The sequence below is a fragment of the Taudactylus pleione genome, unplaced genomic scaffold, assembly GCF_031769625.1.
Source record: "Taudactylus pleione unplaced genomic scaffold, aTauple2 ptg000041l, whole genome shotgun sequence".
Lineage (NCBI taxonomy): Eukaryota > Metazoa > Chordata > Amphibia > Anura > Myobatrachidae > Taudactylus > Taudactylus pleione.
The window spans coordinates 12,023,878-12,038,809 of NW_028284443.1; the positions used below are offsets into that span (position 1 = coordinate 12,023,878).

The 14,932-nt window shown below is 42.7% G+C and overlaps 1 protein-coding gene across 1 annotated transcript in view; it reads left to right on the top strand.

Annotated features, from left to right (window-relative positions):
* Nucleotides 1-14,932, top strand: part of POT1 (protection of telomeres 1) — a 111,738-nt gene that overhangs the window by 86,545 nt on the left and 10,261 nt on the right. Inside the window, exon 11 of the mRNA XM_088455950.1 lies at nt 13,010-13,142. Coding sequence (XP_088312076.1) covers nt 13,010-13,142 — 133 coding nt within the window. The remainder of the gene's footprint in view (nt 1-13,009; nt 13,143-14,932) is intronic.

The following is a 14,932-nucleotide window of genomic DNA, read 5'->3' on the forward strand; positions in this document are numbered from 1 at the left end:
GTTTGTTACAACAGATAGTAAAGATGCAACTCTACTGTCTGTCTAACCTTTTTAATACATGACTAGGAATGCCCTACATGAGACGTGTCATTTCCCACCTTAAAGTAAGCAAAATGGAAAAACAACAATGAAATGCTGAGTTAACGGCATCTCTTTTAAAATCATTGGAAAACTTATTACAGAAGTACAGTATGACCTGTTTGCAAGAACTTGTGTCAAATACATTGGTGACCGTGTACAGCTGTTTCCTCATGCACTGTTCCTTTATCCACCATATGACGCAAGGCGCCTGGTGCGATTTCTGTGCAGTGCACTTTTTTCCTCAATTTTGCTACTTTCTTCTCAGCTTTGCATCTTAGTTCGCAAATAGTATATTCGGTACTTTGGATTAGGTTGTTTTTTTATTTATTTTTATTTTGCTTCCAAAGCCGCATATCCACTACACGATATAAATGAGTAGCAAAGTCCGTGGTGAAACTAAACTAAACAGTGCTGTTTGGCGAGAATTGAGAATAAGTGTATGTGGACACACCAGTATAATCATATATCTCCTCTAGCCATATTACTGTACATAGAAGGCATAATTCACATATACCTTGGCACTCTAGAATAAAAAATAAAAAACAAACTGCATATCAGCTGCTAGAAAAAGTTCTAGCAACCCTGAATTAAAAAAAAAAAAGGAAAAAAAAACTTCTAATCCAGCTCTTGAAATTGCTGTGTGCTTAGAATAGGGAGTATTTACATGGGATGGGTACGGGATGGCGGCGCCCCCACAGGGTTATGATACAGACACCTGTCGGTAGGTATCCTAACCCTCTCCCTACCCTGACCCTTCCTCCCTGGTGCCTGAACCTAATCTCCCCCCAGTGCCTAAACCTAATCTCCCCCCCCCCCCTAGTGCCTAACACTTCCCCCCAGTGCCTAACTCTCCCCACAACCCCGCTACTTACCTTTGGGATGCCAAATCCAAAATTCTGACAGGTGTCATACCTCCCATATCTAGTCAACTTCTATTGAAAACCATACTTTCCTCCCTTTTTGCCTGAAATTTTTCGTGCATATACGTACCTCTAGTACCATCCACCAATCACAGTGGTGGGATGTCTCCCCACACTGATTGGTGGATGGCTGGAGCTATCCACCAATTAGAATTCAGAAGGCTGCAGGACTAGACAACAAGAGATTGCAGGCAGGGTAAATATTGCAGGTTCCATGGTTGGGTCGCCTCATAGATCTGAGGTCTATTATACTATTTGCAGTGAGGGAAAGACGGAGAATAGATTTGAACCATACATTTTAATAAATAGGGAAGCCAGGTGTTTAATGAGGGGATATTTGTGGCATTATTTTTCATTTTGTAACGTGTGTAGTGCATTATTTTTAATAAGGGGAGTGTGTGTGTGTGTGTGGGGGGGGGGGGTGGTGGCGGCAAATCTGTGGCTTGAGTCTTCATGTGGAGCACTACTACTACTATAGTGGGCACAACTACTGTGGGCAATGTATAGAGGGCACTACTACTGTGAGCATTGTATAGAGGGCACTACTGTGGAATGTATAGAGCACTACTGTGGGCATTGTATAGAGGGCACTACTACTGTGGGCATTGTATAGAGGGCACTACTACTGTGGGAAATGTATAGAGGGCACTACTGTGGGCATTGTATAGAGAGCACTACTACTGTGGGCATTGTATAGAGAGCACTACTACTGTGGGCATTGTATAGAGGACACTACTACTGTGGGGAATGAGTAGTGGGCACTACTACTGTGGGCATTGTATAGAGGGCACTACTACTGTGGGCAATGTATAGAGGGCACTACTGTGAAATGTATAGAGGACATTACTACTGTGAAATGTATAGAGAGCACTACTGTGGGCATTGTGTAGAGGACACTACTACTGTGAAATGTATAGAGAGCACTACTACTGTGGGCATTGTATAGAGGGCACTACTACTGTGGGCATTGTATAGAGGGCACTACTACTGTGGGCATTGTATAGAGAGCACTACTACTGTGGGCATTGTATAGAGGGCACTACTACTGTGGGCATTGTATAGAGGGCATTACTACTTTGAAATGTATAGAGAGCACTACTACTGTGGGCATTGTATAGAGGGCACAACTACTGTGAAATGTAGAGAGGGCACTACTACTGTGGGCATTGTATAGAGGGCACAACTACTGTGAAATGTAGAGAGGGCACTACTACTGTGGGCATTGTATAGAGGGCACTACTACTGTGGGCATTGTATAGAGGGCACTACTACTGTGGGCATTGTATAGAGGGTACTACTACTGTGGGCAATGTATAGAGGGCACTACTGTGAAATGTATAGAGAGCACTACTACTGTGGGCATTGTATAGAGGACACTACTACTGTGGGGAATGTATAGTGGGCACTACTGTGAAATGTATAGAGAGCACTACTACTGTGGGCATTGTATAGAGGACACTACTACTGTGGGGAATGTATAGTGGGCACTACTAATGTGGGCATTGTATAGAGGGCACTACTGCTGTGGGCATTGTATAGAGGGCACTACTGTGGGCAATGTATAGAGGGCACTACTGTGAAATGTATAGAGGACACTACTACTGTGGGCATTGTATAGAGGACACTACTACTGTGGGCATTGTATAGAGGGCACTACTACTGTGGGCATTGTATAGATGGCACTACTACTGTGGGCAATGTATAGAGGGCAAGTGTATAGAGGACACTACTACTGTGGGCATTGTGTAGAGGACACTACTACTGTGAAATGTATAGAGAGCACTACTACTGTGGGCATTGTGTAGAGGACACTACTACTGTGAAATGTATAGAGAGCACTACTACTGTGGGCATTGTGTAGAGGACACTACTACTGTGAAATGTATAGAGAGCACTACTGTGGGCATTGTGTAGAGGACACTACTACTGTGGGCATTGTATAAAAGGCACTACTACTGTGGGCATTGTATAGAGGGCACTACTACTGTGAAATGTATAGAGAGCACTACTACTGTGGGCATTGTATAGAGGGCACTACTACTGTGGGCATTGTATAGAGGGCACTACTACTGTGGGCATTGTATAGAGGGCACTACTACTGTGGGCATTGTATAGAGAGCACTACTACTGTGGGCATTGTATAGAGGGCACTACTACTGTGGACATTGTATAGAGGACACTACTACTGTGGGTATTGCATAGAGGGCACTACTACTGTGGGCATTGTATAAGGGGCACTACTACTGTGTGGCATAATGTTTATAAGGGGCACTATGGTGTGGTACACTACACTGAGAAAGGCGCACACCTTAAGGACACGCCCCATTTAAATGGCCACCCCCTTTCCCCCGCCGCACACATAGGTACAACCTTATATTTCCCATACCCCTACTTCAAAATTCCCACGTCGACCACTGATCCATAACAGATATTTCAGAAGTATTGATATATACAGTATGATAAAAACAATTCTGAGTATTTGTCACATTACAATATATATTTAATAGTTTTGTAGACCTATTTTAATTATTTGAATTTTAAAAGATTTTATTTTTTTGTTTTTTGATTTGACTTGCCAAAGACTAACATGTAGGCAGTCTTTGGTATGAGCTGCTGTATTTTAAAAAATTTATATACAGTGTATTAATTGCCAATAGGCTAAGAATGGACGACTTTAGTTTTGTGATTGCTAGTTCCCTCTTCCACATGTGCTTCTTCTTTCCCTTACTTATACCAACTTATACTCCCTACAACAGCACCTAACCTTGGTTGCTGCCATCCTGCTGCTTATTTATGTGTTATGATTGCGGATACAGCAACGTTTAGAAACCATGTCCTTGTCCTGCATTGTTTTGTGCTGTAAGTCACTGTTTTCTTGTTTTGCTCATTTATAAGGTGCTACTGAACCCTTGTGGCGCCATAAAAATACAGGATGATGATGATGATAATTGGTGGGGTAACTTTGCTTTCCAGATATAGATTTCAAGTCAACTGTTGCATAACATTTTACAATGTTGTTACCATGAATAAAGATTGCTTAATTTGTAGTCCATAAAATGTATTTTGTGGGCACCTGGTATGAGGGTACCTATTATTACTTTTAATATATTAAATAAGCAAGAAGTTTGGCAGCACAAAAACAGTTTTACTGTATTATTAATATTGGTTTAGCAACAAAAGTTTTTTATTTTTTAGGTTTCAAGCTATCAAACAGAGTTCTAATGTCCTGTGAGCTGTATGGCATATGCCTACCAGGGCTTCAAAACTTGTTTTGTATATAAAGAATTGCAGCATTTTAATCTCTGCAGTTCCCAATTCATTATAATCTATATATATTATGTTGCTATAAGATGATTCCTTTATGGAGACCTTCAATCTTCATAAAATGGCATATAATTGGCAGGGTAATGCACAAATTAAGCACTCATTTTTTTTTCCTCCACTAATAGAGCTTGGCTGGCAGATTTCTTCCAGGAAAGACCGTTGATCCCCTAGCGGGATTTTCATTAGCTAGGAAGTTGCCACACTCAAATCTACCATATTGCATTTTATTCAGACATGTGCAACATGAATTTAAGTGTAATTGAAATATAAGGGTTAAAAAATAAAGGATTCCTCCATCTAAGGTTAAAGACTAACTGTAATCCCATGCACAAGAATAGTCTGAGTTCATGATAAGTAACCTGATACAGTTTAGGGGTTTCATGGACAGTCCTCTAACCTTAAAAAAAAAAATCAACATATTACGCTTTGTCTCAGTAATTAAATCAAATATTTAATAAATAAAAGATACCCTAGTCAGTTATCGTAATACATCAAAATCATACAGAAACATTGGAAGCTATAACAAACCTGCCATTGAATGGAAAGGAGCTTGGGGCCACAAGTGAAGGGTCAGGAGGCCACCTGCTGCCCATCACTGGTCTTATGCTGGCCATACACTAGTACGACCAGCATAAGATAAGATTCTTACGATTTCCCTTGAACTCACTGGCAGTCCCGGCCACACGATTGACACACAATGTACATACGATCTCACGATACGATGCATCGTGCATCCGACGTCCTAGCGACGTCTTTTGTAAAAACAAAACTAAAAAAAAAGACTGTTGCACGCACGGTGAGATCCATGATGCATACATCTGTCTTTAATAAAATAACCACAGATCCAGGGATGGTTCAGTGAGAACTATCCGTACATCTGTGAAAAAAAAAAAAAAAAGTGTGTTGTTGTAAATAAAAAAATGGCGTGCACCCCCCCTCCAAAGAGCAACCAGCCCCGGGCTTTTAGGGACCCAGTGCTGGTTTGCCAAAATATGGGGTACAAACGATGTAGGAGTCCCCCGTATTCTGTGCAACCAGCACTGGGCTCTGATCTAGTTCTGGAAATACAGGGGGAAAAAATGCATAGGGTCCCCCTGTATCTTCCAGAACCAGCACCTGACTTTTTCTAGTGGGGGGGGCTAAGGCCACAGCCAGGGGAGCCCTTTCACCGGGACCCCCAGCCGCAGCATCAGCCCTGACCGCTGATCCCTGGGGAGCTGGGGACCCCCCAATAAAGGGGTCCGCCCCCCCTCCAGGGCACCCCAGGCTGATAGCCCAGGGCTATCCCCAGCACCCCTGGGGATGGGTGCCAGGTTGATTAAGTGGTGTAGTGTAAAAAAAGAATAGTAAATTATTGTTTTTATGAGTAGAATTGCAGGTTCCAGCAAGCCTCCCCTGCATGCTGGTACTTGGAGAACCACAAGTTCCAACATGCGGGGCATTAAGGGACCGCTGGTACCTGTAGTTCACCTGTAAAGAAATGTTTAAATAAACAATATACACACACCGTGATAGTAAAGTGTTAATACATACATACATACATACTCACACATACTCGCCCATATTACCTGGACTGGTCCGCTTCTCCCCGTAGGCATCCATGGTCTTGGTAAAACAAAAAAACTATTAAACCCGAACCACGAACTAGGTTAACAACCACACAATGGTTGTTACCTCCCGAATGAAGAGCTCAGACGTGGCTCTAGCCCTTTGTAGAGCTGTATCTGAGCGTTCATTGGCTGAGAGAGGTCAGCCCCCGCCTCTCTCAGCCAATGAATGGCTCCCACCATTGACTACAATGGTGGGAACCATTCATTGGCTGAGAGGTGGAGGGCTCGCCCCTTTCAGCCAATGAACGCTCAGCGGCGGGGTTTCCATGGTGAAATCCAGCAGTTAAGCTCTTATTCGGGAAGTACCATTCTTATAGAACGGTACTTAAGTATGTAGGTCCGTTTTTTTATTTTGCTAAGTCCAGGTTGCCTACTTTGGACCGAAGAGGACCCGAACTTCGCATAGAAGACGGTGAGTATGGATATTTTTCACAGGTACCCTATGGATATTCTACATGGACAAGTGGACCGACGCTACAGGGATACATAGGTGAGTATGTGTACATGTGTGAGTGCATGTATGTTTAATAAACTTATACTTTGTACGGTGTGTGTCCTGTGTTTGTTTAAACATTTCTTTACAGGTGAACTACAGGTACCAGCAGGCCCTTAATGCCCCGCATGCTGGTACTTGTGGTTCTCCAAGTACCAGCATGCAGGGACCTGCAGTTCTACTCGTAAAGACAATGTTTGCTATTCTTTTTTTACACTACACCACATAATCAACCCGGCACCCACCGCCCAGGGGTGCTAGGGATAGCCCCACGGTATGCGCCTGGGGCGCCTTGGAGATGGGACCCCTGTATTGCAGGGGTCCCCAGGGATCAGCGGCCTGGGCTGACTAGCGGTCAAGGTTAATGCTTCGGCTGGGGGGCCCGGTGAAAGGGCTCCCCTGGCTGTGGCATTAGCCCCACGCTAGAAAAAGTCCGGTGCTGGTTCTGAAAAATACAAGGGGACCCTATGCATTTTTTCTCCCTTTATTTTCAGGACCGGAACAGAGCCCAATGCTGGTTGCGCAGAATACGGGTGACCCATACGTCGTTTGTCCCCCGTATTTTGGCAACCAGGGCTGGTTCTGACTAGCCCGGTGCTTGTTGTGCTTACATACGGGGGACCCCTACATAGTTTGTCCCCCGTATGTTGCCCAACCAACACTGGGTCCCTAAAAGCTCAGGGCTGGTTGCTCTTTGGGGGGGGGGGCACGCCATTTTTTTTTTTTTTTTTTAACAACACGTTTTTTTTTTATCTTCACATATGTACGGATGGTTCTCACTGAACCATCCCTGCATCTGTGTTTATATTAGGGGTGAGCGGGTTCGGATTTCTGAAATCCGAGCCCCCCCGATCCGAGTCAGGCTCGACTTTTCACGCCTGACTCGGATCTGAAATCGAGGCAAAACGTCATCATCCCGCCTTTCCGAGTCTCGCGGGTTTTGGATCCTATATAAGGTACCCGCGTCGGCGCCATTTTCTCACTCGGCTGTGGACAGTGAAGAGGGAGGGTGGGAGTTAGGGCTGTGTAGTGTAGTGTAGTGCTGCTGTTGTCCACTACTTCAAAGTTCATAGGGGCTGGCTGTGTTGTGCTGTGCTGCTGTTGTTAATAGGGGCTGTGTCCACTACTTCAAAGTCCATAGGGGCTGGCTGGACTGTGTTGTGCAGTCAGTTCTCCATAGGGGCTGTGTCCACTCCAAAGTCCTGTGCAGTGTCCCAGTCCTAAAGTGGTGCTGTAGTGTTGTCCAGGGGGTGCTCTGTCCATCAGGGTGCTCCCCCCCAAGTGCTAAAAAAATAATATATTTTCTGTGTTTGTGAATTGTGTGCGCAGTAGCCGCACGTGCATCAACAAAGTAGTGCCAAGCGTGCGCCTGTGTCATAAGTAAAGGGCCGGCTGGCTTGACCGTTAAAGGGTGCTGTAACCCCCGAAGTACACTCCAGTCCAAACCAAATAAAAAAATATTTTCTGTGTTTGTGAATTGTGCGCGCAGTAGCCGCACGTGCATCAACAAAGGAGCAGCGCGAAGCATGCGCCTGTGTCCCATAAGTAAAGAGCCGGCTGGCTCATTTCTTAAAGGGTGGTGTAACCCACAAAGTGCACTACTCTCCAGCAAAAATTAAAAAATATTTTCTGTGTTTGTGTGCGCTTTAGCCGCACGTATATATCAATATAACATAAATGGAGGACCAAACTTTCTCCGATAAAAATAAAATAGGGAAAGATCAAGAACCACTTCCTCCTAGTGCTGTTGCTGCTGCTGGGAGTTCATCATCCCAGAGAGGAAGTAGGAACATCACTACTTTTACTAAACAATTGACCCTCCAACAGTCCCTAGCGATGAGGATGAAGTACGACAGCAGTCATCCTGAAGCAAAACGTATAACTGAGGCCTTGACTGCTATGTTGGTGTTAGACGTGCGTCCGGTATCCGCCATTAGTGCAGTGGGATCTAGACAATTGATGGAGGTAGTGTGTCCCTGGTTCCAAATCCCGTCTAGATTCCACCTGCATCCTCAAAGCAGCAGCGACAAGCGTTCGTCTGTCTGTTAAAGGGTGGTGACACCCTCAAAGTGTGCTACACAAACAATAAAAATATTGTTCTTTTTTTTTCTGTCTTTGTGAAATGTGTGGGCTGTAGCCGCACCTGCATCCTTAAAGCAGCAGCGACAAGCGTGCGTCTGTCTGTTAAAGGGTGGTGTAACTCTCAAAGTGCTCCAAAAAATAAAAAACTATTTTTTTAATGTGTTTGTGACTTGTGTGCGATGTAGCCGCACTTGCATCTTCAAAGCAGCAGCGACAAGCGTGCGTCTGTCTGTTAAAGGATTACATCGGTGACAGCATCCAAGTAGGCATGTCAGACAGTCTGTACCTGCACTGGCAGGAAAAAGAAGCAATTTGGAGGTCCCTGTACAAACTGGCTCTATTTTACCTGAGTTGCCCCCCCTCCAGTGTGTACTCCGAAAGAGTGTTTAGTGCAGCCGGGAACCTTGTCAGCGAAAGGCGTAGGAGGTTGCTTCCACAAAATGTGGAGAAGATGATGTTCATAAAATGAATTATCAACTCTTCCAGGGAGACCAGCCTCCAGAACGTACAGAGGGACCTGTGGTTCCAGCGGGGACGAATTAATACTCTGTGAGGATGAGGATGTACACACTGAAGAGGGTGAGGAATCGGTGGATGAGGATGACATCTTGCCTCCGTAGAGCATGTTTGTGCAGGGACAGATTAATTGCCAGCTTGTTTTGTGGGGGCCCAAACGAACCAATCATTTCAGCCACAGTTGTGTGGCAGACCCTGGCGCTGAAATGATTGGTTTGTTAAAGTGTGCATGTCCTGTTTATACAACATGTGGGTGGGAGGGCACAAGGACAATTCCATCTTGCACCTCTTTTTTTTCTTTGCATTATGTACAGTTTGGGGCCTAGTTTTTCAAACTGCCATCCTGTCTGCCACTGCAGTGTCACTCCTAGATGGGTCACGTGTTTGTGCCGCCCACTCGTGTCGCTTAGCATAGTCATCCAGCTACCTCGGTGCAACCTTTTGGACATAAAAACACTATTGTGAGGTGTTCAGAATAGACTGGAAATGAGTGGAAATTAAGGTTATTGAGGTTAATAGTAGCATAGGAGCAGAAAAATCTACAAATTCTGTGATTTTAGCTGTTTTTATGCTTTTTTAAAAAAAAATACAGATTCAAAACACAAAACCCAGAACCCAAAACACGGAAGGGTGGTTTTGGCAAAACCAATCCAGATCCAAAACACGAAGAAAGATCCAGATCCAAAACACAAAACACGAAAAGTGGCCGGTGCACACCCCTAATATATATATATATATATATATATATATATATATATATATCATATAGCATATCATAGATGATCATTTCCCCTCATTGTTACAAGGACGCGATAGATCAAATCTCTTATTGCATTGTGAATCTCGCTGGATTCAGACACTTTATGCACTGGCCCCACAGGAACCTAATGAGTCCATAGGATTACAATGTTTTTTATGATCCTTTATATATAAATGAGATTTAGCAGTGCTATTTATACTATTCAAGTAATTGTATTGAGAATTTTCATTTATAAATATGTATTTGTTTACGTATATGTAGTCCCACTATGCCTATACTCATTAATATTATTTTCCACATCCTCTCAGGCTTTTTTTTTTATTTTGCACAGTCTTTGATGGGGCGGCACTTCAAGTAATATCGAACAACAGTCCCCAGCACTTTGTAACTCCATCATCAGGGTATAAATGCATTCAAAACAGACACTCACTTATATCATCGTCACCTCCACACGTGTATCGAGCGGCTCCCGTCGTCCATATTATATATATATATATATATATATATACACATACATACTGTACATCAGTACATATTCAGAAAGTTTCAGGTTATCATGGGAAATAAAACTATTTTTTGAAGTTACAGTACAGTAGGAGTATTCTGAACTCTTTCAATAAATATGGACAATTAGATATTTTATGCAAAAAAGCTTTAGACTTTTTCCTTTATTTAACTAAATTCACCAGTGTCAAAAGTCTATATTAGGACATCATCATTCCTTAGAATTAACAATTGTGAGAGTATACTGTGATGAACAAAGAGTGAAGAATCATGAAAGACAAGTAAAAAGGGACAAGTGCTGTTTGAGAAGTGAGGACCAATGAGTAACTGTTTGAGGGCTGCGTGATGAGCAATGGTTGACAAATGATGAAGAATGAGTCATAAGGGATTATTGTTAACAATGAGTGGGAATAGGTAATTATGATTTATCAATTTGAAAAAAAATATATATTTTATGAAAGGTCACAACTTTATTTTACATTTTATTATTGTTTATTTTAAGAAGCAAACTTGTGGGATTTCACAATAGTTTAAAAATGGAACATTCATGAGTTCCATTCTTAAACAGGATAAAGCTGCTGCTGTTTTTCCCATCATTTGAAATCCATTGCCCACAATGTAGAGTCTATTCCAGACAAGACTGCGAGGTCTTACAAATGTGAGAGCGCGATAGTGGGCGTCTCTATGCTGGCTGAGCCGGTGCAAACATTAGCATATTTTCACTGCAGAACTGCATGCGTAAACACAGCTGGGATTGCAATAGCGATCCATGCTGAATCTGGTCCTAAGACATCAGACGGACATTATGTTTAACAAATTCTTCCAAAGGGGTTATAATTTAACTTTTCTTGAACAAGCCAAAAATATTAGAATACCAAGAGAGGATTTATTAAAACAAAATCTGTTAAAAACACAGGAGAAAACTCCATACACCCATGGGTTAACACAATATTGTAATATTGTGAATCATGCCTCCATAAATGTTGATGGACATAAATTCTGATGGTGATTGGTGTTGACTCTGTTGAGTTATACCAGTATTATGTCACGCATTTCCTGTACTAAAAATCGAAAATAGTTTATATTATTAAAGACTGATGCATGCATCATGGATCTCTCCGTGCGTGCATCAGTCTTTTTTTTTTTTTTATAACAAATGACGCTGCTCAGACCCACGTTGCATCGTATGCTGAAAATCACGGCACGATCAGCATACAAATACGACAGATAATATGGGCTGCACATCTAATCCTACGATACGTTTTAGGAGCTGCGAGAAGGCGCATCGGATCATATCCTACTTAAAAACTACACGATTCATTGTACGGCGCGTCGAAAATCGGGCAATCGCCTGAAATCGTGCTAGTGTATGGCCATTATATGCCTTCTATAGAGGTGTTGGTCCACGAATTGTAATTCAAACCACACCTTGCTGTACTAGCTTTCACACAGCGACGTGTTGAAAACATCTGCATTGGTGGCAAAAATACACATGAATTGATAATGGGGGCAGCCGGATTACTATCATTTTACAGCATACTGCCCAGAGACATTTAGTGTATAAATACTTAATGCAAGTTAACACATGCCATTAAGTATTCATATATGTTTAATTTTTTATTTATTTTTTTACAAAGTACGTACAGAAAAAAAGGTTCCTTCAATGAAAAATAAATGTATTTCTGATTATTGCCCACTTAAGCTAACTAATACTCTCAAAGTAAGATACACATGTCATTTTTGGTAAGTAGTGGGTGAGTGCATATATTTCTTTTATTGTAAAAAAAATTAATTGGTCTGTCTGTTTGTCTGTCTGTTTGTCTGCCAGTTATGCATTTGGACACCCCTCCACCGATTGGGATGAAACCAACACGGTTGGATCCTGGCTAGGTTTTAGGGGAGGTTAGGGTCCCAGTCGGACCTCCCGTTGGTGTACGCTGGGCAGAACTTTGACACGGGAGCCTGTTCTGGGCCTTCTACTGGATGGATTTGGATGAAAACTTCAGTGGTAACATTTGATCCCAGAAGACATATACTAGGGGGGTTAGGGTCCCGGTCGAACCTCCCGTTGGTTTAAACTTGGCAGAATTTTGACCCGGGAAGCCTGTTCTGGGCCTTTGGATGAAAATTTTAGAGGGGTGGCAATTGGTCTGGATGCCTAACTTAATAACTTGAAGATTTAAACCCAGGCAACGCCGGGTATTTCAGCTAGTAATAATAATAAATTCACATTATTATGCTAAAGCGCTATCAAATGAAAGGTTTATATTGCATGAAAACATATGTAAAATTAATTTGGCTACACAAAGTATATTGTTAGTTTAACTAAGACAGCGTAATTTGATATGACCACAAATATAAAAATTGACTCCAGTCCTTAAGGCGTGAAGAGTAAACTTTATGTTTTCAATAACAAATTGTGTGTTTGTATTTTCTTTATCATTTGACATGAATTCAGGGCATTTTAATTTCAGACAGGACGAAAGCATCCTTAAAATCTGCTAAACTGTGAAATAAGCATCCAAGTTTTTTGTTTTTTTTTTAGAACCAGGTAATTAAAAATTGAAAGAGATTAAGTTTTAAAAAAAAATAAAAAACCAAGCAGAATGCTTTATATAGACTGCATAGAGGTCAGCAGGTTATTGATATTTTGAATGTTAGTTAAGCAGTGTATACCGTTTTAACATTTGTATAAATGCTAATTTTGCATTAATTCTAGGTGGGACTTTCAAAGAAATCTGTAAACTTTCAAGACATTTTAACAGTATAATCCTTGTGAAATCTAATCACGAACATCTAGAAATAGATCTCTCAACTCCATTTCTTATTCAAGGCAACAGATGGCACTATGGGTATGTTGATTTTTTAATGGAAGCTGTTATCTAAAAATTGTCAGCTGTTAAGGTGAATCTATATAATAAGCAAGAAAGCATGTCTGTCCTTTATGCACCGCCAGAGTTTTGGACCTAGCTCAACCAAATTTGGCATAGTGGTGTAGTATGATCAGGATTAGGTTTTTGCCTATGTTTGAACTTCATCAGGGTCGCACAATTCCTAAAAATGGGGACACTCTTAAATTACACATGTTACGGGACTGGCTCAAGTGGAAATTGGCAGTCTGCCAAAAACCTGTGTGAAAGCTAAAAATATCTTATTAACCTCACAGTCAAACTTTGAATCATGCAAGTTCATATTAAATGCAGAGTTAGTTATTTTTAATGTGACCAAATATTAGTCAGCCCTCTGTGTTTGCATGCAAGGGCGTAACTAGAACTTTGTGGGTCACATAGCAAGATCTTAAAAGGGCCCCCCAGAGTGCAAGTTTGGGGCTGCATTATAGCAAATGGAGTTGGGGATTTGGTCAGGATTTATGTCCTCAATGCTGATATATACCTTCAGATACTTATTCATAATGCAATACCATCAGGGAGGCATCTGATTGGCTCCAAATTTAATCTGCAGCAGGACAACGACCCCAAACATACAGCCAACATCATTAAGAAGTATCTTCAGCATAAAGAAGAACAAGGAGTCCTGAAAGTGATGATATGGGCCCCCACAGAGCCATGATCTCAACATCCAGTCCGTCTGGGATTACATGAAGAGACAAAAGGATTTGAGCAAGCCTAAATCCACAGAAGATCTGTGGTTAGTTCTCCAAGATGTTTGGAACAACCTCCCTGCCGAGTTCCTTCAAAAACTGGCCCTCATTCAGAGGCGCTCGCAAAATGCGAGCGGTCGCTCTGAATGTGGGCGGCCGCTTGGGTTTTGCAGTGCAGCCTCCTGGTCGCTAGCTAAGCTGTGGGATACCACCCACAGCTTTAGCGACCGACCAGGTTGATGGTCGCGATGGTCAAGGCCATCGCGACCATCGGGGCTTGCGACGAGACCCTAAGGTTGGGTCTCTGCAACCGCAAGCCCCAGGGAGCTTCCTGCTCTGATCGAACAGGAAGCTCCCCACTGACATCACTGCTGATGTCAATGCAGCCGCCCACGAAACGCCTCAGTTTGTGAAACCACCCCCCCGCCACGCCTACAAAACGGGGGAAGCTGTCAATCAACATAGACAGCCGCCCCTTTTAAAGAGAGCTCCGGAGCGAGATAATTTCTCTCTCGCTCCGGGGCTTGCGTACGCGCAGTGCGGCTGCTGCGTGTGCACAGGGCCTAAACATCGACCCGCTTGTGAGCGGGTCTGAATGAGGTCCACTGTGTGCTAGTGTACCTAGAAGAATTGATTCTATTTTGAAGGCAAAGGGTGGTCATGCCAAATATTGATTAGATTTAGATTTCTCTTCTGTTCATTCACTTTTTGTTAATTGATAGCTTGTTTTTTATTACCATTCTATTTTTAAAATATATACATATATTATATAAAATTTTATTTTGTGGTAATATCAAGCTAGATGGCGATGGATTCTGTGTGGGGTTGGCGGGATCTGCCCACACAGGGTAAAAAAACTAAGTTTGACCACACGTAGAGGCTGCCTTGGGGAAAGCTCAGGTGAGGCAGACCTGCAGTCAGGCTATGTGTGGAATCAGTTCAAGGAGGACTGTGGCAGCTCCAGAGCTCAGTGTGCCCGGAGGCCAGTGGGGGCCAGGCTTGGCCCGTGTCTAGACCTGCAGTCGGGCAGGGAGGACCGCA